This window comes from Balaenoptera physalus (genome assembly GCF_965194825.1).
Source record: "Balaenoptera physalus genome assembly, chromosome: 2".
NCBI lineage: Eukaryota > Metazoa > Chordata > Mammalia > Artiodactyla > Balaenopteridae > Balaenoptera > Balaenoptera physalus.
The window spans coordinates 179,695,697-179,718,473 of NC_138883.1; the positions used below are offsets into that span (position 1 = coordinate 179,695,697).

General features: G+C 38.3%; 1 protein-coding gene across 10 annotated transcripts in view; it reads left to right on the forward strand.

Moving 5' to 3' along the window:
- Positions 1-22,777, forward strand: part of MKX (mohawk homeobox) — an 85,067-nt gene that overhangs the window by 4,643 nt on the left and 57,647 nt on the right. For all 10 annotated transcript variants that reach the window (XM_082448958.1, XM_082448959.1, XM_082448961.1 and 7 more), the window contains exons 4-5: positions 7,797-7,950; positions 8,378-8,713. In XM_082448958.1, the coding sequence (XP_082305084.1) occupies positions 7,797-7,950; positions 8,378-8,713 (490 nt within the window). The remainder of the gene's footprint in view (positions 1-7,796; positions 7,951-8,377; positions 8,714-22,777) is intronic.

Consider the following 22,777-nt stretch of genomic DNA (forward strand, 5'->3'; position numbering starts at 1 on the left):
CGGGCCATGCACGCGGCGGTGGCTCCAGCGGGCGCTGCCCCGCAGTGATTTGCGTCAGGGTCGCCCGAGGGCTCGTTAAAACACACGCTGCCGCCGCCCCCCACCCAGCCCGGAGTTCGCAGGAGGTCCTGGCCGGGGACGGTGCTTTGTGTTTCTAACACGTTCTTGGGGTGACGCGTACGTAAGCTGCTGGCCGCGCACCACACTTTGAAAATCAGGCAGAAGGGCACCCCGCATTGGGGCCCCATGTTAAAGGTCAAGTTACAGGGTCCCTTTCAAGTTGACGGCTCCTGACAGAGCTAGTAGGTGGGCTGGGAGGGCCAGAAGCGGGTTTGGGAGGTTTTTCTCTCTTAATAGGAGGCATCCTGGGCCTTAGCTAGACTCCACGCGGCTTTGCTGGCGGCATCTTTGTCCTTGGGTTAAGGGGCAGATCTCAGATGGCGGGTACCTGGTCAAGTGCAGAGGGGCGGCCTAAGCGTGCTGCATCTCTAGCGAGCAGGGCTGCTGTGCACAGGTTTCCCTCCGTGGCTGCATCGGATGCTGCAAAACCCGCTGAGGTCGAGCACGTGCTGTCAGCCTTTCGCAGGTGATGTAACCGAGGCAGGAGAAGGCTGTGTTGAGGGGTAGAGGTGGGCCTGGTAACGCCGCGGGTCCATACCACGTGCTCTGGCCGGCACACCAGTTTCCTTTCATAAATGCAGTGACGTGAACTTTCATGCGCGCAGGCAGAGCAGATTCACTCAGAGGAGAGGAGGAGCTTACCTGAGCTGAGAAATCTCCTCCGTTGTAGTAGCGCCGCATCACTGCATTGGTGAAACTTTGGTCATTCCATGAAAGGGGTATAGTAAGTGAGAACCCCGAAGTAACAGGGAACGTTTAACTACTAGATAACATAAAAATTGCTTTCCAGAGTATTTAAGGTTGTCATTTTAGGAATTACTAGAAAGTTTGGACGAAGCATGAAAATTGACTTGTACTCAGACTTATTAAAACTATAATATGCATTTTTCTGCTTATTTTCAGAATACAGTTGTAGAGAAAAACAGACATCTCTTCTGCTTTATATTAACAGGCAATAGTATTAATAGTGATTTGCTGCAGCACTGGAGGGGAAAATTAATTTAGTGTTCTTGGCTTAATATCTGTTTAACACAAAACTCTGGACTTTCAGTGATTTTCAAAAGTAGTTTTTAAATAAATAATTCCAGCCAGAAAAACTTAAGAAAATAAATGCATACATTCAAATTTCACTTTAAACTGGTATGCTATTTATTTTCAAAATACACTGATTTATAGAGCTATTTGAATAGTTCACTCTGATGTCAACAGTAAAATATTAACTTATTGATTACGTATTTCCATGTTTAATACTTGCCATTCTTTCAGACAGAAAGCAACAAATGTTTATGACATATTTAGGACATTTTTAGCTATGAAAAGTATTATTTGTCATTAGCAGAGACATTTAAATTTTCACCTGCGGTAGTTTTTCTGAGTTGCAATACAAGTAGCTGTCATTCTAATACAGAATCAAATTATTCTCTGCCTGTAATGACAGTTCAAATACAAATAATTCTTTTTGCTTTAAGATCTTGGTAAGACTATTGCATTTTTCTAATTTACATGAAGTTTTTGTTCATGTAATGAACATCTTTCCCATTATATTTTCTCTCACACTAGTCTTCAGCAAATAAAAATGCACGCAAACATGTAAGTTTTAAATGGGACAAAGAAAGGTAATTATTTATAATTATAATTGATACCTATTTAATGATTTCCAAGTTTTATAATAAATGAAGTTGGTTTCTGGAACTTTAAAGTGATAAATGGAAAAAATCAAACGTGTAGAATAACCAAGGGACCCTTATATACCATTCAGGTTGGGTCCACCTCTTCTCCATTAGGCACAATGGAATGTCTATGTAAGAAAATATATATATATATTTATGAATATAAGGGGTTTGTATAGGTCAGACATATATTAAACATCCAAAGCAAATTCTGACTCTGTGGAAACCAAATAAATTATGTCAATACATTTCACTTCTGGAGGAAAAATATCAAGCTGTGATCTGAATAAAGCTTTTGAGCCCTGCAAATTAGACCCCTGTTTCATGAATCAGGTTCTCCCAGTGAATAAATTTCTCCTGTGGAGTCAGCCTTCTTGAGAAGAGTGATCATGTCTTATTCATCTTCATCCTTCCATTTCACCCCAGCCCAGTACTTTCCATATAGTAAACTCTTCATACATGTTTGCAGACTGAATAGGTTCTCACTGGGGAATACTACTGTAATCACCATGTGACTTCCCCAAACATATTGTGGAAAACTGGAGAATGTCTTGAAATCAGACTAAGATATTCTAGTTTTAAAATCCATCTCATTGTAGGGAATACACAGAGGGCAGCTCGTTAACTTTAATGGTACATGTTAGTTCTACAGAACAAGCATATAACTCGCCACATTATTTTTAGCATATCTGGAAATATGTCATTTTATGTCAATAGACAAATATGGAGTGTTCCCCTTATTTCTAGCTCCAGTCTCTATTTCTTGTTTATTATAATACCTCCTGTCTCTGCTTCTCATAATTTATGTTAATAAGTTGTCAGCATAATTATTTTATTCCTTAACTACAAAAGTGTCTTTTATTTTTGGACATTTCTTTTACCCTTCATATTTCCCTTTTGGTTGTGTGTCAAGCTATCAAACCTTTCATAAGCAGTACTTCTGCCTTATTTTGCTACTCTGAAGGGTGTAAAATTTGGTCAGCAATCTCCATTAAGCCTGGAAACAGAATGCTGAAACTTTAATAAGGGAATTTTTTTAGGACCACAGAAGTTACTTTTTGTGATAAACAGAAGCTCTAAGGACGTTAATCAACACTGCATTTTGTTCATTCCTGAAAGATGAGGCAGAGAGAGGTATTTATGCAGCTTTCATTTTTTTTTCTACTCACTAGACTTAGCAACTTGTCTTAATTTACTATAACTGTTTGCATTATTAATCTGCCATCTTCCTACTAAGATATAAGCATTTTTATAAAATTAACAGGAAGATGATTTGTGTGTGTGTGTTTTCACTTTAACCAACCGAAATACTCCATTGTGCTTGGTTCCTATGACTGACCGTTGTTCAAACATTATAAAAATATACTCTCTACTCTCAAAATATAACCAGCTTCATTGTGGAATAACAGATATGCGATTGGGGTTTTGTATTACTGTGGAATATGGAGCTTACCCAGGGAATAGTTGCCCCTGAAGAAGTTTTTTAAAAGAAGGGTAGATGGGGGCTGTACCTGGTTTCAGTATTTCCCATTGTTTATGCGTATGTATTTAAAATATATTTGTTTTTTTCTGGATTATAATAGTGAAATGATGATTTTTTTTTCATGATCACATTACAGAGTGCAATGCAAGTGGAGTTTGAGACTACATTTTAGTGATTGGGTGTTAATGCTCCCTTTTCTTACAGTAGAAGTTTCCAATTCCTGTGCTACAGCCATGTACCATTTGGTTAAGTCTGCTGTGTTGCAAGATTTTGCCCCAGTGTTGACATAGCTTTTGCTTGGTATGGAGTGCTTCTACTGAGACGTGTGTGTACTTATCAACTGCAAGGATTACGGCTACTGTTAAATATTCAACAAAATCTCAGATTGGTCCTTCTACGTTATTCTCAGTGTCAGACTACATGGTGTAGAAGTGAGGTGTTCGATATTTCAGTTGAATGACTGAATCTGCGTTGTTAATTCTGTGTGTTCAAAGGTGGACAGATGCCAGAGTATCCCCTTGGGTTTACTCTAAAGATTGCTCTGCCAATGTGATGAATGTAGACACTGCTGCGTAGGATGAAAGCTACTTAGCTTTCTCTTCCAGCTTCTAGATATTTGGTTCTCTAAGCTTTCACTATAAAATGCAGTGTTTTTAAAGCTCTGAGTTTGACGTTAAAGTGCTGTTGCAGAACGTATCCTTGGTAAGGAGGCCTGTATCATGTAAAATAGAATTTCAGAAGAATTTGAATGATAACCTGAAGGAATCCATAGTAAGTTAAAGGTAGAAAATTTGAACTGGTGCTTTTACCTTCAGCGAAACAGATGGCGTTTGCATCAATTCATCAGGAAAAAACTTGTGAGATGCTAGTCGTGCAGATTTGTTCACCAACTATTGTCTGCTGTTTGCATGACTTAACACAAGAAGATATTCAACACCCCAGACTATATCCAGCCCTTAGGTTGTACTGTAGATTGCTGATAATAAAACACTGGCAGAGTAAATGTATTAGTAGATTGGGTGCCGGTCAAACTTATGAAATCAGTTTAGAAATAGCCTGTTAGACACCACCAAACCTTTATGGAAAATTTTCTGATGTATAATTAATATACTCTGGTAAGAACTATGAGTATACAAAACGTAAAAAACGATACGACTCCTATATATGAAAAGCTAGTTAATGCCACCATGACATTTAAAGGTCCCTATTTTTGTATGTTAGAATTATAAGTATATTGATTTTTTTTTAAAATTTGAAGTCCATCGCGTTTTAATAAAAATATGAAGAGTTTCATAAGAATTGGATTTTACACTATGCGGTACTGTGTGTTGGTTGTATTAAGAGTTAAGGTCAGGGACTTCCCTGGCGGTCCAGTGGTTAAGACTTCGCCTTCCAATGCAGGGGGGTGCGGGTTCGATACCTGGTGGCGGAGCTAGGATCCCACAGGCCTCACGGCCACAAAACCGAAACATAAAACAGAAGCAATATTGTAACAAATTCAATAAAGACTTAAAAAAAAAAGTGTTAAGGTCAGTTAAGATTTAAGATTAGCCTCTGAATTATATGATGTTTAGTAAAGAAAGTAACCAAAAAAGTTTGGGAGTTGGAGTCTAATAAATATAAGTGACATAGGCATGGGGGAAGTTGTCCTCTGTGTGCAAAAGGAACAGAGAAGGACATAAAACACCTCTCTGATTGCTGAAGAGAGTAGTGGTCAAGAGCAGAAGATAGGTTGGTACCAACTATAAAGGAGATGAATGAACACTTTTATAGGAGAGCGTGGACGACATTCACAGGTCTTTATCTTCAGAGTTGGCAAGGATGTCAGGAACCATGAAGTTCTGAAAAGATGAATGACTTATCTAAACTCACACAGCCTGTTTTTGGCTAAGTCAGAACAGGAAACCAGGTCTCTCCGTTATACCACAGTTAGAGGATGACAGGACATGCATGAGGATGTGAAGACGTTAAGTAAGTAATTAAATCATAACGGTGCGTCAACACTTGAGTTCGATGGTGGTTGTTAAGATCCAGTCAAGTGGATAGAATGGAAGATAGGGAAGTTCGAAAAAACACTGTTCTAAAATTCCCAGTTGGTACTAATGAGGACATGGACGAACATTTTGGCCATGACTTGGAGAATAGAGGGAGGTTTGAGAGGAAATGGACCAGGCATTTCATGCTTCCGTAGTGCAGGTTCACCCGTGTATCATAGTTAATCACGTAGAGCTCTTCACTTCTAGTCCTTCGGTGTGTGCAGGGGACAGAGTTGATTCATTCCTAGCACTTAATACCATGGCTAAAGCACAGGAGCTCCTCAGTATGTGTTTGTTGAATGGATAGTCCCAGAAGTTGTCTGTTTGTAGAGGTTGGAGGAGACTGAGAATTTAAAGTCAGACTAAACCATAGTAAGAATAGCACAGCTTGGCAGGAAGAGGGGTTGGTGGAGTCTCAGGCTTCTGAAATGCCGTGCTAAGATATTACACCACTGCACGTAAATTTGAGGACAGTTATCATTGCTTAAGACACAAAGGGAGGTAGCACTGAATGTATATTATATATGATATGGTTTGTGCATATATAAACTGGGGAACACTACCATGTTTTACCCATTGGGGGAAAAAAAGAAAAAAATTACAGTGTTTTTTTTTAATGTAGGATTCACCACAGGTTCATTCAATAATTAAGGCTTGAGTAATGTGCAAAAGTTATGTATTCATAGTATAAATTTAAAAGAGAAAAGAAAAAAAGAAATTCCAGTGCAAGAATCACCACACAAAGCATTAATATACTGCGGAGTCATGTTATGGAACAAATTGGTAGAGAAACGTAATCCTCTTTCCATTTTTCATCCTTTTAAAGGCAAATATTGGCCTTTCATGTTTTTAATATATATATTCTGATGATAGGTTGATGTTTAAAAAGAAATGTCAAGTGCCATTTTAGCCTCTAGAAATCCAGTAGCACCTTAAACAAAAACAATGGAACTAACCTTGTTTTGCAGTGTTCATTTCTTTGCCATCACCTGTTTGGAAGCACTAGATTTTTAGCTTACAGCTGGGCATTATTTGGCTTTTTTCTCTCTCTCTGCTTGTCTGATTGCTCTGTCTCTGACTGTTTTGCCAGCTCCTACCTCCTTAATCGCTGGAGGTTTCCAGGGTTTGGTCCTTGACCCTCTTTTCATTCTGTCTGCTCTCACAGCTTCAGCTCTAACCTCTGTGCATTTGACCCAAATCTGATCTTCCTTGCCCTTAGATCTCAGATGCCATTTTTATTTTCTTGCTGCACATTTCACCTGTATGCTTTTCTAGTACCTCAGACTAAACATTCCCAAACCAAACGCATCATTTCACCCTCAAACAATTCTACTTTCTTTCTCAAATTGGCACTATCTTCTCTTCTTACACAAGTTTGATAACTCAAGGGTATCTCTTTCTTCCTTCTTCATTACCTACCACAGTGTCTCTGGAATTTGACTTATATTTGTTCCCGTGTCTTCTTTGTTGGAAACACACTTCCCTACCCATTATCCCTGACATATTCCTTCAAAATCTAGCTTAAATTCTTCATGAAGTCTTGAGTCACATCAAAGTAACCCCTCCTTCCATTGCACTCCTGTAACATTATGTTTTAATGCGTCTTAAGCCATTTATCACATTCTTTCCTATATTAGTTATTTGTTTTTTTATTGAAGTAAGTTGGTTTACAATGTGTTAATTACTGCTGTACAGCAGTGATTCAGTTATACATATGTTATATTCTTTTTTCTTATATTCTTTTCCATTACGGTTTATCACAGGATATTGCATATGGTTCCCTGTGCTCTACAGTAGGACCTTGTTGTTTATCCATCCTGTATATAAAAGCTCACATCTACTAATCCCAAGCTCCCACTCTATCCCTCCCCCAAACCCCTCCCCCTTGGCAACCACCAGTCTGTTCCCCACGTCTGTGATTCTGTTTCTGTTTCATAGTTAGGTTCATTTGTGTCATATTTTGGATTCCACATATAAGTGATATCATATGGTATTTGTCTTTCTTTTTCTGACGTACTTCACTTAGTATGATCATCTCTAGGTCCATCATGTTGCTGCAAATGGCATTATTTGATTCTTTTTTATGGCTGAGTAATATTCCATTGTATATATGTACCACATCTTCTTTATCCATTCATCTGTTGATGGACATTTAGGTTACTTTCATGTCTTGGCTGTTGTGAATAGATACTAGAGTTATTTGTGTACTCTCCTACCTTTCTTACTAGACTGAAAATTTTATGGCAAAGCCCTTCAATATTTTTTTTATTCCCAGAATACAGTTAGTACTCATTCTGTGTAGTAAGTGCTCAGCACATTTGTTGAATGAATGAATGAATGAATGGATATAAATGTCCAATACTGTTATGTCATGAGACTATGTAATGATCAGAGATTATGAGAGAGGCTTAGGTCCTTTCTGGGAAAGTAATTGTAGGATGGGTAATTTTTTTATGTTGTGTTAATTGAGAAATAAAACTTTTTTAGGTGTCAAATTGGTTTGCTAATGCAAGACGTCGGCTTAAGAATACTGTTCGACAGCCAGATTTAAGCTGGGCCTTAAGAATAAAGTTGTACAATAAGTATGTTCAAGGGAACGCTGAGCGGCTGAGTGTAAGCAGTGACGACTCGTGTTCTGAAGGTTTGTTAGTATTTTTATCTTGCTTTCTTTGCTCTGCCTTTGTAAGGGGACAGTCACTTGAGGCGCTCTTGTTGAGGTTGATCCCGCAAAACACGATGGTGCCATCATGGTTCGTTTTTATTGCCTGAGGTGACCTTACAACGCTGGAAATGACCAGCCGAATTGTGGCTGCTTCCTCCTGTTCATAGACGTACCGTATGTCAGAATAACACTTCTTGTGACGTTCATTAAAATCAACACACCGACGGGAGAGATTATATAGATTCCTGCTTTCCTTTGCCTAAAAATTAGTCTTAAATATCAAAAGATAATTTTATACACTTTTTAAATATTCTTCCTATATATTTTTTAAATCATTGAACGTAACAATTGGGTGGCTGGGGAAAAGTATGTGTAAGTACTACCTGCTGATATTTTCCCCCCTTAGATGGAGAAAATCCTCCACGAAACCACATGAATGAAGAAGGCTATAATAATCCAGTTCACCATCCTGTGATTAAAAGTGAGAGCTCAGTCATAAAAGCTGGAGTGAGGCCAGAGTCACGGGCCAATGAGGACTACGTATCGCCCCCAAAATACAAGAGCAGCTTGTTGAATCGTTACCTTAACGACTCTTTGAGACACGTCATGGTCACAAATGCTGCCATGATGGGAAAGACAAGGCAGAGAAACCATTCAGGATCTTTTAGTTCCAATGAATTTGAGGAGGAATTGGTATCTCCCTCATCGTCAGAAACCGAAGGCAATTTCGTCTATCGCACAGGTAAGTCTGTGCTTTTTTGTGATACCTTGTTTAAAACAGAATTAAAGCTGCAGCACAGGGCTTTCTTTTGACAGGTGTAAAGGCATAATTTTCATTGCGTGTGCATCAGATTATGTACATACGGCTCATAATTCAGTTTGAAAGCTTTCATTTTGTTCTTAATTAGCAGATACGCTTGTTACTAGATGATGGTTTACTGGGAAGTTTTCATCCTTAATAAAAAATTTTAATCTTAGTGATAAACATTCTTAGAGGAGATACGTATTGGCTTTATGAATAAATTATAATGGAAGAATATCCCAGATTATAACCAGCCATGCGAATACTCTGTACTCCATCTTTTCTCTTAAGTTCTTTGATTGCTTATAGTGATGGAAAATGAACACAAACTAGCATGGGTGCCAAGACGTTCGTGAAGGAAACGTGGCTTAAATTGCTTTGGAAAGTTTACTTTTATTCCTGAAACGCACGAGTAGGGCTATAAGTAGCTTTGAAATTTTTGCTTTTAGTCCGGAAATAGTGAATCAATTTCTGCCTGTCCACAACGTTCAGATGGAGTGGCAAGTTTGGTAAAATGTTCTGTCTTGACTTCAGTGCTTCATTACAAAGGATTGTGTGCCCTACAGCTGGTGTAGGTAGACTCCACGTCCTGAAAATGCCAGGCAGTGAGATTTAGAAACGTTACCCCTGGAATTAATAACTCCAGGGAGCATGCAGCCCAGTCACGTTATGTCACAGATGCGAAAGCCCCGACCAAGGACACACAGCGAGTTACTCTTCTCCAGATCAGTGGTGTAGCTGAGCCTGCACAAGAGGCTGGAGGAGCGTAGCTACTGCTAGACGACTGTTAACTGCTGTCATTACACGTATCGCCACCAGTCGTTTGTTGAATAGTTGTGATACGCTAGGTTCTATGCTAAATACTACACAAGTACTACTACATTTAGTCCTTGTAACATCAAGGAGCTTGATATGTGAACAATAGAGCTTTATAAAGAAATTTAAAGTTGGTCTGTTTAATATATCCTTAAGGTTATTTAGCCAGATATCTGATTTTTAAGTGTCTACAAATATGTACAAGATCTATGAGGATTCAGAGGAAATCTCAATACAGTTTTGACTTAATCTCATTTTCTGTTTGTATCTCCAACTCCAACAATGAAAACAACTCCAAACAGTCAGAAATCCATAGCCTTGTAAATAATAAATTGGGTCTAGGAAGAAGTAAAAGGTGCAATAAAAGATAATTTAGCCAATAATGAAAAATTTAAAACTATCTACTAATACCTAACTGAAAGAACTTGTAAGTAATTCAGAATGTTTGAGAAAAAGGAAAATAAACCAAGTCATTCAAGTACAGATAATTGAAAAAGAATAAACAGAAAACAAAAAATGGTAAAATGGAAGGCTGAAAAATAGATAAATAAATCAAGAGTTGGCTCTTTGAAGTCAGTAGTAAAAAAACTCAAGCAAAAAATGGACACAAATTAAAGTTGGAAATAAGAAAGGATATAGCAATCATTTTATAGTTATTAAACAAAAAATATTTTTAAAAATTATGATAAAGTACTATGCACAATTGTTTGACAGTATTACTGTATACAAATGTATGGATGAAGTGAATTGCTATTATCCACACAAATTAAATTATTAATTCATAATAAGAAAAGGTTTAAATGACCACTAATGCAGGAAGAATTAAGGTTTTTACTAAACTCAGTTCCCAAAACACTTGATAGATAACTTGATAGATCCATTGGATTTTTTTTCAAACTTTGAAGAAATAATTAATTCCTATGCTTTATACATTTTTCTGGAACAAATAAAAACATGGGAAATATCTCAACTTTTAAAAATGGAAATGTTATCCTAATCCCAAACCAGATTAAGATAGCATACAAGTCAAAATTTTTATTTGTAATACTGATACTGACTATGAAACAACATGGGAAATAGTGTAATGTTAAGTGAAAAAATTTTAATTGTGGATACACTGAGTATAATCATGACAAGTGTGTATGGACAAAAACAAGAAAGATAAAAACAATGAAAATTACAATTTGATGAGGGGGTGTAATTGAAGGACCGTTGTTTAAAATTTTTTTTCTTGTAAATTTATGTTGCCCAGTAAAAACAAGGTCATGTGCCTATGAAATTTCCCCAGTGTGTTGGGTCTTCTGAAAATCCATGCTCTTTTCAAAGGTGACAAAATGTAAAGTCAGAGAGGGACTAGCATGCCCGTATAGCTGATGCTTTTCGAAGTGAAGTAGCTTGGCCATGTATTTTTATATTAAAGCATTCCAAGTGCACTTGGCCCGTGTCATGGACTATTCATTTGCCAAATTCTATTTTTAAATCAAACCTATCTTTTAGTTATGCAAGCAATGAGATGGCAGCCTAGACACGTAAACTTCTGGGTTTTCGTGCATATGTATAAGCTTAAAAAGAACAGAATACAATTTTGGGGTTTGTGGATGGAGAATGAGGGAAGACTGGTTGGTCTCAAACTGGTCTACTAAATTTCAGACGAAGACAGTAAACGGCTGTCTTCTGTGCGAATTGAGTGACATTGCTGCTGCAATTGTATCTGGGTTAACAGTCAGGCATAAGTGGTGGAACAGAGAATTTCAGTAAATGCTTTCTGAACAACTGCTTTGGTTTTCTCTGGCATACAGGCTATTCTGAATCCCTTCAGTTCCTTCTGGTTGTATCTTTCCTTCCTCATCCAAACAGCAACCTTCGAAGTCTGCTCTCAAACACCATCCCCTCCACCACCCTAGTTCTATAGTAGTACGAAGATTTCGGCTTTAAAATTTTTTTTTTCAGAAGAGATCACCGTTAAATACAATTTATTGGTTTATCTGTGCTGAGAAATCGTATCCGTTTTTCCACCCATTTTTGTAAGACAGCTGCTATCTCATGATGCATTTCACTAAATATAGGGAGTCAAAAAGCCAAGTGAAAGAAAGAGTTGGTGTTTGGAAGGGTAATGTATCACTGAATTTCATTTCACTTGTTAAACTCTAGCAGGGAGAAGCCTGGTAGATTATAAAGCAGTAATCCTAATTGAAGATATTATTAGACACCATCCAAGTACATACAAACATGTTTTTATCGATTGTATGTAGACATTAAATATTTCTCTCTAATCTGCAGTCACCCACAACATGCAGGAAAAAAAGAAAAGATGTTCTTTTTTCAGGGGCATGGTAGGCTCTCAATAAGTATTCTGACAGCAGCAATTATAACATTAGAATTGATCAGAATTACTAAGGTTATTGCTTCTAAATACAGTTAAGTAATACACAAGAAAATCTCGTCACTCAGTGTCATCTGTTGAATGAAGTCACCTAAATTAAAATTACAATCCTCTTCGTCAAGTTAGGTTAATGGATGGTAATTTTCAGATATTCGATGGAGTGGGTCTGCTCTCTGAGGTGTCAGGATAAGGACTCTAGCATCATACGAACCTCCACTCCTGTTGACTCAGTGCTCATGTTCCCCAGATGGGGCCATCCAGGAAGGAGCCAGCCGCCATCTGTAGCATCTTCCAGAGTGCGTCCTCACTAGAGGCTTTCCTAACTTGGATTTGAGTTTAATTTACCCTAAACCAAGCCTATTAAATTTCCTTCTTCAGTGAGGGAGAAAGGAGACATTTCAAAGAAGTATACTCGGTGAGGGGACTGTCAGGCAAGTCTTGAAATAAAACGTGTGAACTTCCCTGCTCTGTTGCTGGCACGAGGACAAGTTCCTATTCTGTTCTTTCTTTTCGCCACTCACAAATGACCAACTTATAAATGGCTGGTACACTCTAATGGTTACTCTCTGAGCCCCACTGCTTCCCCACTGCTTTATGAATTTATGTAATTCATAAATTTACTCTGCTCCCACAAGGCTGCATGTTTCAACTTCATCTTGTTAAACTGCCTAAAATCCCTCTTAATTATACACATCTGGTATAGCAAAAACATTGGCGGATAGAACTCTTTTCTATGTTAGTGTGAATTAATCAGATTAGCTTCCCCTCCACTTGACTGAGGTGAATATCCCTGAAGAAATGGAGATTTTGATGGACAGAAAAAAGAAGTCATTTATTTGGTGCACAGGACTCTTTGGGAGGTGGAGTCCATTTGAATGACCTGCAAAATGGGGCAAAATGAGGGAACCTAGGGATTTTGGTTACTGGGGAAAGACAAACAAGGCAGTAGAAAGTAAATCTGGGAGAATGACAAAAAGCTAAATGCCGTTTCCAAATGTTTTTTCTTGGCTAATGATGACCCCGGTGGGTGGTGGAGATGTTCTTTTTTCGTTCTCTTCCTGCACACTTGTGTACTTTAGAATTTAAGCTGGTACTATCAGTAGTAAAAGCCAGGGATGCTCATGCTCAATAAACCATTGGATTAGCCTGGGATTTAACCCTAATTTATAGCACGGTTTCTTTGGCGAAATGGCGCTCTCCATTCTAAACTGCTGACTTCACAGTCAACTTCTGGGGCACAAGTCCTTCATGGACGAGGTGCCCTTTCATGCCTTCACACCGCAAACAAAAACGTTCTAGGCTCGATGGAGGCCTGGGCCTTACTCATCAAAGAAATCGTAGTTTAAGTGAAGCAGAGGAAAGATTTAAAGAACTGCCTTGTCACATCCTTTTGAACAGTGAATAATCATTCCTAATTTGTTTCATCCATTTTAGGTGTTTGGGGGTAGCTTGAAGAAAGCCTCATGGTAGTTGACAGAAGGCTTTGTCAAGAGCCAGCTATTAAGGATAGCATGGGTTTCTGTGTACATGCTAGTTTCTCTTTGGAATTTTGTTGACCAGTAAGTCGACTTTGGATACTTTCATCTTCTTTTATTTCCCTTTTTGTGCTTGTCACTTCCTTGTTTTTAGTGAAAGATTAAGCTTAGCTCTGTTGGATGATTCCAGACATTCTTTTCCTGGCATGCAAATGACTGTTGATGTACTCCAGCAGAGAATAATAAAACCCTCTATCACCAGCCCAGTTTGTGACATTTAAAGAATACTTGAAAGGTTATCCAACTTTTTGTCCTGTGTCTTTACTGCAATAATACCTCACCTATCAGATACCATCTGGAAATGAGGTTTTCCACCTAAGTGAAATTTCCAGATAGAAATTTAAGGACCGATTTTAAAAAGACAGAGTTTTCTGCTCTCCTAGACTGACAGTATGAAACACAGCATGTGAGGTGTGCCTGAGCATACTTCCTCTTCTCTAAACTCCCTCCTCCTGTTGCTTTCTGTATGTTTCCACCCTTCAAATCAGTAATTCTAGGATTAACCACAACTCTAAACTTGCTCCTGATGCCTTTGAATAAAGAACGATGTCTTTCTGATAGCCTTATTAAAAAGGGATCTTTCCTAATTACTTATTCCAAAGCAGTAACCTTCGAAATGAGACTTATAGAAATTCTGAGCTTTGGGGAGGCATGGGGTAGAATTATAAAAACGTAAGCATGATATTCTGAACACTATAGATTATTAAATGTTTATCGGTGATGATGATGGCAAAACACATTCACATGGATTATTTCTGAAATGCACATTAGCTTGATCTTTGAAAGTGAATTTTCTTTATGGATTCACTTGCAAAATTTAAATGAAACTGTGTTAAGTATAAGTGTTCCACCTGCTGTTAAAAACTGAGAGATTCATGGCAGACAGAAATAGTAAAAGAGAAGACATGTTGGCATAAGCAGTTTGCTGGCTCCTTCAGGGGTTAGTTTTTCATTCACTTTTCTTTGTTTGTTATTTGGTATCACGTGAGAGCCTGAGAAAGTCTATACGTAGAAGCTGAGACTTAGCAAGCCCCATTCAACAACCTGGCTTACAAACAAATCAAAAATACACGGCAGCCTAGCTTAGAAAAAGTACGCATTTTTAGGGCTGTGTTTGATCCTGAGCTTTTTGTCCCTTTATATTGTGTTCCCTCCATGTGGTGCCTTAGAATGACAGCAACACGTTTCAAATTTGTGTGAATATAGACAGATTGCGTCTGAAATGCAGCTGCATCCTATCTCTTCTTTCGTGCTGATACTCACTGCCTTGTGTGTATTAAAAGCTCTCCGCGGCCCTGAAATGGTATTTTATTCATTTTTATAGTCCTCCTAGCACCTAATAGTGTCTTTCACATATTTGCTCCGGAACTGTTTCTCAAGTCAACGAGTTAGTGTTTTCGTGATTTAGTCTGCCTCTTAAATCATGAAAGACATTTTAATGTACATATGTGTATGTTGATCTGTGCCTGCGAACATGACAAGGGAAAGAAAATGATCCTGAATAAGTCTAAATGGGTGAAAAAAACAAAAAAAGGCAAATGCAAAAAAAGTTAAAACCGGTAGAAAAAAGTAAACAGAATGAAGCTTAAAACTGAGATGTTTAAGAGAGTTGAAATAAAAACTTAGAAAGTATAAAATGAAACTAAACCAATTTTCAAGTTAAAAGAGTGACTTTCAGGAAAATGCAAGGATGATAAATGGAAAAGTTTAGTTGTTTTAAAGAAAATCCACTGAAGAATAAAAAGTATAGCAGACAGGCAAATAAAAAGAAGGGGAACTTTTATGAATTTGACTTCACTAAGTAATGATACCTATTGTCTACTTACCTAGGTCACTGCCATGTGGGTGAGATTTAAGAAACGAAGCACAGATTTAGATCCAATGATTTAAACTCTTCTGCCCCATTCACTCTCGGGGTTGACGTGACTACTTTGGCTTTTTAAGAATGACTGTTTTTAATCCTATGATAGACTTGGAGAACATCGATGCAGAAATTTTACATTTTCTCTCTCCTCCACGTGTAAGAGTAAAGATCCCATACATTTTACCTGTTTTTCTGTTAAAAACAAGTTTATCAACATGACATTTTGATTCTGCAGGGGTATCCCCTATATTTTGGCAGGACTGTCTCCTGGCATTCAGTCTGTTGTAACTGGTTTTCCGACACTGCATTTCGACTGGCTGGGGTGGTCAGTCACACCTGGTGCAGTTTCGTAGAAGTGCTGGTTCATGTCACTGTATTGAAGACTGTGTCAGTATTTCCATTAAGAGACTTTTTTCATTCCCTAGTGCTTCTAAATAAGTCATAAAAACTCAAGCCAAACTCAAAGCTGGCATAAAAGGACCTTTTCCCCCCTTCTCCTGTGTATAAGGAATATAAGTGCCTAACTCCCACTAACTCTAACTTCAGTCAGGTTTGTAAACTCTTTACACACTGACAAAACCAAATAAGACCCGTTGACACCTCTCCAGCCTGGGCCTGAAATGTATGTCCAAAAGTTGTTACTGTCTGTGAAAATAACAAGACATTCTATTTAATATGTGTGGAAGTGGTTTCTTTTCTTTCTTTCTTTTTTGGTGAGTCACAGTTAGTTTTTCCCTTCTGCCTCCCAACTTTGTTTCTAAAATTAAACAGGTATTTTTCTATGTCAAAATTCGTCTTGTTGATGTAACAGAGTTTTTACTCAGAATAAATATGTGTTTTCTTCTAGTTCTGAATTTTGGTACTTTTAAATTTTGGAAGCTTGTGTTCTTGTTTTCTATTAGAAATTATATCATTTATAATTGTGAGTTTTGAGGAAGCAAAATAATAATAATTTTCACTTTGTTCGTTTTTTTTCACATTTGAATTTTTTCATGGTTTTCAGTTTAAATGAAGGGTGGCATGTTTAAATAGCAGCTGCATAATGAACCTTTCCTCTCTGTGTTACCTAATTTATCTTATTTTCATTGTACTAAAGAGGAAAACAGGCAAGGATTTTTATAAATTCAGCATTAAACATTAAAGGATCTTCCAGTTCAATCCCTTAATTTGCAGATTAGGAAATTGCTTTGGGCTCTACACTAGGCATTGAAATTGTTGGGTTTTTTGTATGCAAGTTGCTGGGTTGCTTGGAAATGCTATCCTGATCACTGGTACAGTAAGTCTATGGCTTTCGGCAATTTCAGGTACTTAATTGACTTTTATTTTAAAAAGCTTGTCGTTAGTGTTGAACTTTTCAGAATTTAGGATAGGTGTGTGTGTGCATTTTTTTAAAAAACTAATCTATTTTAATGGCTGCAGTGGGAAAGTCTTCACACATGTTGGTAGATTATAGATTGTAATAGACACCTGGTATTAACCTGTGTCACTAAGGGAAAGAGGAATGGTTTGCAGAAGATCGCTAACAGTTACTGCTGCTGGGCAAAAGTCTCTTGGTGTGTGTGTGTGTGTCTGTGTGTAGCAGTAGTAGTAGTAGTAGAATTGAACATAGTTGGGAAAAGAAAGTGGCTTTTGAAAATGACCAGCGGTATCTTCCCCCTGCCGTGGGTCTACCCTGGAGACCTTGAGTCATTACCTGAAAGTGGTCTGAAAAAATGTGAGTGATACAAGTGGTTTGGGGAAGATAGATTGGACTCGGCTTTAAGCACCGACATCACTCATCAGCTTCTCACAGTGTTGAGTCTTTTTCTCAGGCCAGTAAGGTGCTGCAGTGCAAGATACCACTGAGGTGCTTCGGGGTCAGATTCACCTGTAGCATTTCCTCAGATCAGACACGTCACTAAATTTCACGCAGGAAAAGCTACATTGCACTGTAGACATCACCGTGCCACAGGTGGGGCAGCACCTTGCTGTGTGGCCAGATGGCACTGTGGGTCTGTGTGGTGTCTCCCACAGTCACTGGACTGCGGATGGGGTTAGAAACAGCCTCTTGCCCACTGACTCAGTGCTTTGATATAGTGACCAAGATGGACATCTTTGACAGAAAGACTGTCTTCCCTTTTTGGTATCATTATATAAAGCAATTTTGCCTTTGATCAGGCTTCATTTAAATGAAGAGAAGAACGTTTTTTAGAATAGTGGTTTTGAGACGACCAGTTTGGTGAGATGAAATTAAAATGGAAAAACAACGCAAATGAAAAGGAAACCTTTTAAAGTGCTGAAAAGTAGTCAGAGACAACCATTCACAAAGTGGGATTTCCAAGAAACCGTTGCTGTTTAAGCTTTCACATCATTGCCCCTGTATTTAAAATTTAGAAGTGATAGTCCCTTGATCGAGCCAGACTCAGGTTACGATGGAGAGAGCTCTCAGTATGGCAGAGACATTCGAAGTAAGAATGCCCTGTTCTGCCAGGACTGTCATTATGACACTAAAACGTACCCTTTTGCTGAGGCCAGAATTCAGAGTTGCTGCTTCCAGCTTCTCCGCTGATTTAGACAGCAGATGTGTAAAAGGCAGAGCGGTATTCAGGGTCGCTTGTCACATGGCTTCGGGGCAGGAGGATGGGTATCTGGCAAGAACAAGAACCCTTAAATGTGACTGGGTCTTACATTTCTAAACGTAAAATCCCTGACCAGAAGCCGCTTGGTGCCAAGTGCCTTTGCTGTGATGTCTTCGCCCAGCACAGAGCTAAATGGCTGCTTGAGAATCCACCAGCCTTCTCTAGTCTGCAGCCGAGGCTGAGTGTTATCATTGTTTTGCATTTTCTTTTATCGTCTTGGTTGCATTTAGTCTCGCTGTATTTTTTCCTTCTTTACTCCTCTTCTGGACTGCTAACTCTATCCAGATGGATCAAGGAGTATTTTTACAACTTTGTCAGTAGTGCAGTTGGTCTTTAGTTTTTACTGTGTCTCCTGGGTTCCTTTACTTTAGACCTATTCAGAAATCATGGTACCAGTTCAGATTTACTCCCAACCCATGGGGCCTCCAGTTTATCTAACCTGTGTACTTTTTTCTTCCAGAAGATTTTTTTTTTTAAATTTATATTTTGTTCTTAAAATGTCCTTTAAAAAGTATAAACATAAATCATCTGGAATAGTAATTCTCAACTATCTCGAAAGGTGTTTGAGGACTATTTCACGGTTGCTATGATTGAAGCAGTAAAATTTTAGTTTATAGTTACAATAACTTTCCTCTCATTAGAAAAAAATATTAAAAAGCTCAACTTTATGATTTCATGACATATTACCAACCCCCAAATACCGTTCCTAATCCCTACCCCCTTACACACGCTCGGTGAAATGCTAATAGGAAGCTCAGAGAAGACCCAGAAAAGTGAATGATCTATATTTGACCCCATTCTCTCAGGTGCTTTAATTAAAATGATAGTATAAAGGTCTGGGTGGAGGCCCAGTGAAAGCATGACAAGTTTAATGTATATTTTACTATAGTTAAATATCTGCTGCTTCATCTGTGGTTTGGAAAAGGACTTTCTGTATCCAAATTTTCTCTCCATCCTCCCTCCTTACCTGACCTGAAATTACCCGCTTGTAGATTAAGCCCCAGGAAGTTATAACGTGGAAAGAGCAGAGAGCATTGCCTTGTAAATCAGGAGCTCTGTATTCAGCCAGAACTGCTAGCAATTGGGTATGTGTTCTAAGGCAAGTGCCTTTATTAACCAGGGCCTTGGCTCCATTAACCATCACGTGAGGGCTGTGATAAGGTGATCCATGAGTACCTTATTACCTCTGATAATCTGAGATTCTGTGAAATTCCTAGGGAGAGAAGGAAGCCCACAGTGTACTGAACGTCACAGTTAAATACAGACCGTGTTCTCTCTAATAGAAGCAGAACTTGGGCTCTGAGGAACATCTCTCAGGAGTGTTAGGGAGCCCCTGGTGGCAGGTAGGGGACCGGCCTGGGGTGCTGGGCCCTGAGGTGGGGAAGGAGGCCAGGAAGGGAGGGGACCTTGGGTTAAATCTTCACGGGGTCTTTCTGTCCTGTGTCATGCTTCTGCATTTCCTTCTACTGCTCTTATTATTTTAATTGTGCACTTATATGCTCGGAATCTACCTGAAATGTTTTTATAAATGGTATGAGGTAGTGATCTGATTTGTTTTCCAGATTGGTAGCCAGCTGTCCTCACACAACGTCCTGAGTGCTTTCACCTTTCCTTACTGATTTGAAATGCTTCCCTTCGTGTGTGTGTCTATTTCTAGACTGTACTGTATACCATCCAACTTAAAAAACACTCCTCTGTCAGTAGCACGCTGTTTTCAGGACTGTAGCTTTGTTGTGCTGGTTGACATCTGGCAGGCTATGTCTACTTTATTTTCACTTTTTTCAAAATAGTCACATCTAGACTATTGAGTGTACTTCTCTAGTTGGACTTTGGAATAAGTTTGACAAATTCTATTTTAAAAATTCCATTGGAAATTAACTTAGGATAGCACTGAATTTAATATCCTTATTATATCAGATCTTCCCACTCAGGAACAACGTTTATTTCTCCATTTATTATGATCACCTCTCATGATATTCAACAAATTTTTGTAGTTTTTCTTTACATAGGGTCTGCGTATTTCTCATAAGTTAATTACATCTTTTATTCTGTTGTTCTTATTGTTTCTATTGTGGATGACTTGTCTATTACATTTTGTAACAGCCATCACTAATGTATAGAAATCTGTTGGGTTTTGTGTATTTTCCTTACATCCAGTTGGATTGTCAAAGGACGCACAAGCATATTAACTTCAAATAGTAACTGTTTTAGGCATTTATTCTCCTCTCTCTTTCCCTCCCTCTTTGTTTCCAGCTATTGCACTGCACTGACCGAGTTTTCCAAAACAATGTTGAGCGATAGCAGTGATGGCAGACATTAAAGGGAATTTTCCTCATATTTTACCATCAAGTATAATTTTCACGGAAAGCTTCTGGTATAAACACTTTGTCGAGTTAAGGGATTCTCTTTCCATTCCTAGATCATTTAATAAGGGGTCCCTCCACCCCCAAACACACATAACTAAATAGAATTATTGCATTTATCAAATGCTGTTTCCACAGTTTTTAAGAGCATCATCTAGTTGTCCTCTTTTAATCTGTCTAGAGTAAATTTCCTAGTGTTCAGCTGGCCTTGAATTCTTGGGAAAAGTTCTATTCCATCATGATATGTCATTCTTTTTAAGAAATTTCTGGATTCAGTTTATTGGCATTTTATTTAGTAATTGTATATCAGAATTCTCAAGTGAGATTTTTTTTTTCTCATGCTCTCTCCTTGCACGGTTTTGATGTTAAAGTTATACTGGTCTTGTGGAATGAGCTGGAAAGTATTTCATCTTTTTCTGCTCTAGAAAAGTTTAAATGAAGTCTGGATCAGCTCTTCCTGATACCTGAAGGTTTGAAACAATTCGCATGTAAAATGATCTTGGCCTGGGGTTCCCTGGTCCTCTCCTTTTCCTCTCACATTTTTCATCTTTCTTCTTTATTTTATGAACGGTTTCCTAAACTTTTTCTCCCGGGTCACCAACTTAGTCTTCAACTGTGCCACTTCCGTTCTGTTAATCAACCTTTCTGTTGCAGTTTTAATTGTGGTGTCTTGTTTTTTTCTTACTGCTCCTTTTTCGTAGCAGCCAATGACGCCTGTGGAGATCAGAAGTTACCTGAATCTCCGCTCTGCACGTCTTCGTGGCCTTCATGCTAGGAGCCCTCTTTAGAGAGGTTTCCTAAATTGTTTAAAGAACATTTGCAGAAGCTGTGTCCTGGGGCCAGATGACCCAGAGACACCCTATTGACTCAGGAAGGAAGCGTGGCCTAGCTCTTCCGGTGTCTGTCCCTTGACTGGTAACCTTCAGGAGTCCCCTGCTGGCCCACTTGTTCTCCAACTTGGAATATCTTCTGTGCCTGCTGAGAGCAGCAGCTCGCTCTGTGCCATGCTCTTGCCCTCCGCCTGTTTTGAGTTGTGGTTCTCTGTTTGGATTTCCCCACCAACTTGATGCTATATGCATTTCACCTTCCATGAATTTCTCAACTCTTCTGATTCGGTGATGGTACCCTTTATTGTTTTCGAGGACTGCTAGGCATTCGTTTGTTTTTAAATTTACAGTCTGTGATTTTAATGGTATTTTGAGAGAGAAGTAAATAAAGCTTATTCAGTATACCATCTTAAAGGGTACTCTGTATTACAGACTTTCAGCAAATGATTTTATCATAAAAGATGTTTCCTTTGTTTCTGGCCGTTTTCACAGGGAATTTGCACACATTCAGAATTAGGCATAGATTCTGAGTATCAAAGGAATAATAAAAATAGAGCTATTGTATACAGAGTGGGATGTGGGGAACTCCTGGAAAATTTCTGATGGGTGTCGTGTACATAAACATGACACGTTATGATGGGTAAGACTTTCCAAACAGTAGTGCTTGAAATAGAGAGCTAAGTATAATTTAGTTAAATAAAAAATGCCTCTAATTGTACCACTATGATATAGTGGTACTTGGCAGCCAGGCACCTAATAAATACGACACTTTTGAAATGTGATTAGAATCCAAGTGGGTTTTACTCTGCAGTGAGGCATGTGGCAGGACACGCTAGCACTGACTTTTCTTTTTGTCTTTCCAGTGGAAAACTGAACTTCTTTGTTTGAGTGAGTACTGTTGGGAATTTTTAAGTAAAAACAAGAAGTTAAGAATTCCATTCCTTTTTGCCAGTCTTTCCTTCTAGCATAATTATCAATTAATGGAGCATTAAATAATCATTTGCTTCATATTATTATTCTTACCCTTTCATACTTGGATTATTTTAATAATTTATAGCTAGTGCTACAAATGTATTTAATTAAAGTTATGCATCAAAATAAAATAATGACATGGGAAGGAAAGGGTTATTATGTTTCAAAAATATATTAATAAAGTACATATTAAAATTTGAATATTCAAGTTATTTTGAAAATGTCAAAATATCTTGTCTTCCCCCTAGTATCTTTCTTTCCTTTCTTCCTTCTTTCTCTCTCTTTCTTCTTTCTTCTCTCCTTCCTTCCATCCTCCCTCTCTCCCTCCTTCCCTTTTTCTGTCTCTTAACAATAAAGTCCCTTGTCTTTGTTCAGGGCTCTGCTGTCCAGATTCTTCCTCGGTTTGTTAGACTGTGGCTCAACTGACTGTTATTTCACCATATTTCTGTCTCTGGGCAATGGTAGACTGACCACAGAATACTTTTCTATGAGTTTTCTTTCTTCCCTCAGGGATATGCTTGATTGTCTAGCTGTCAGCATGTGGACACTGTGCTGATTAAACATTAATGAATTTAAAATGGGCCACTGTTCCCATTATCATTCCTAGAGCAGCACCCTCTCTTGCT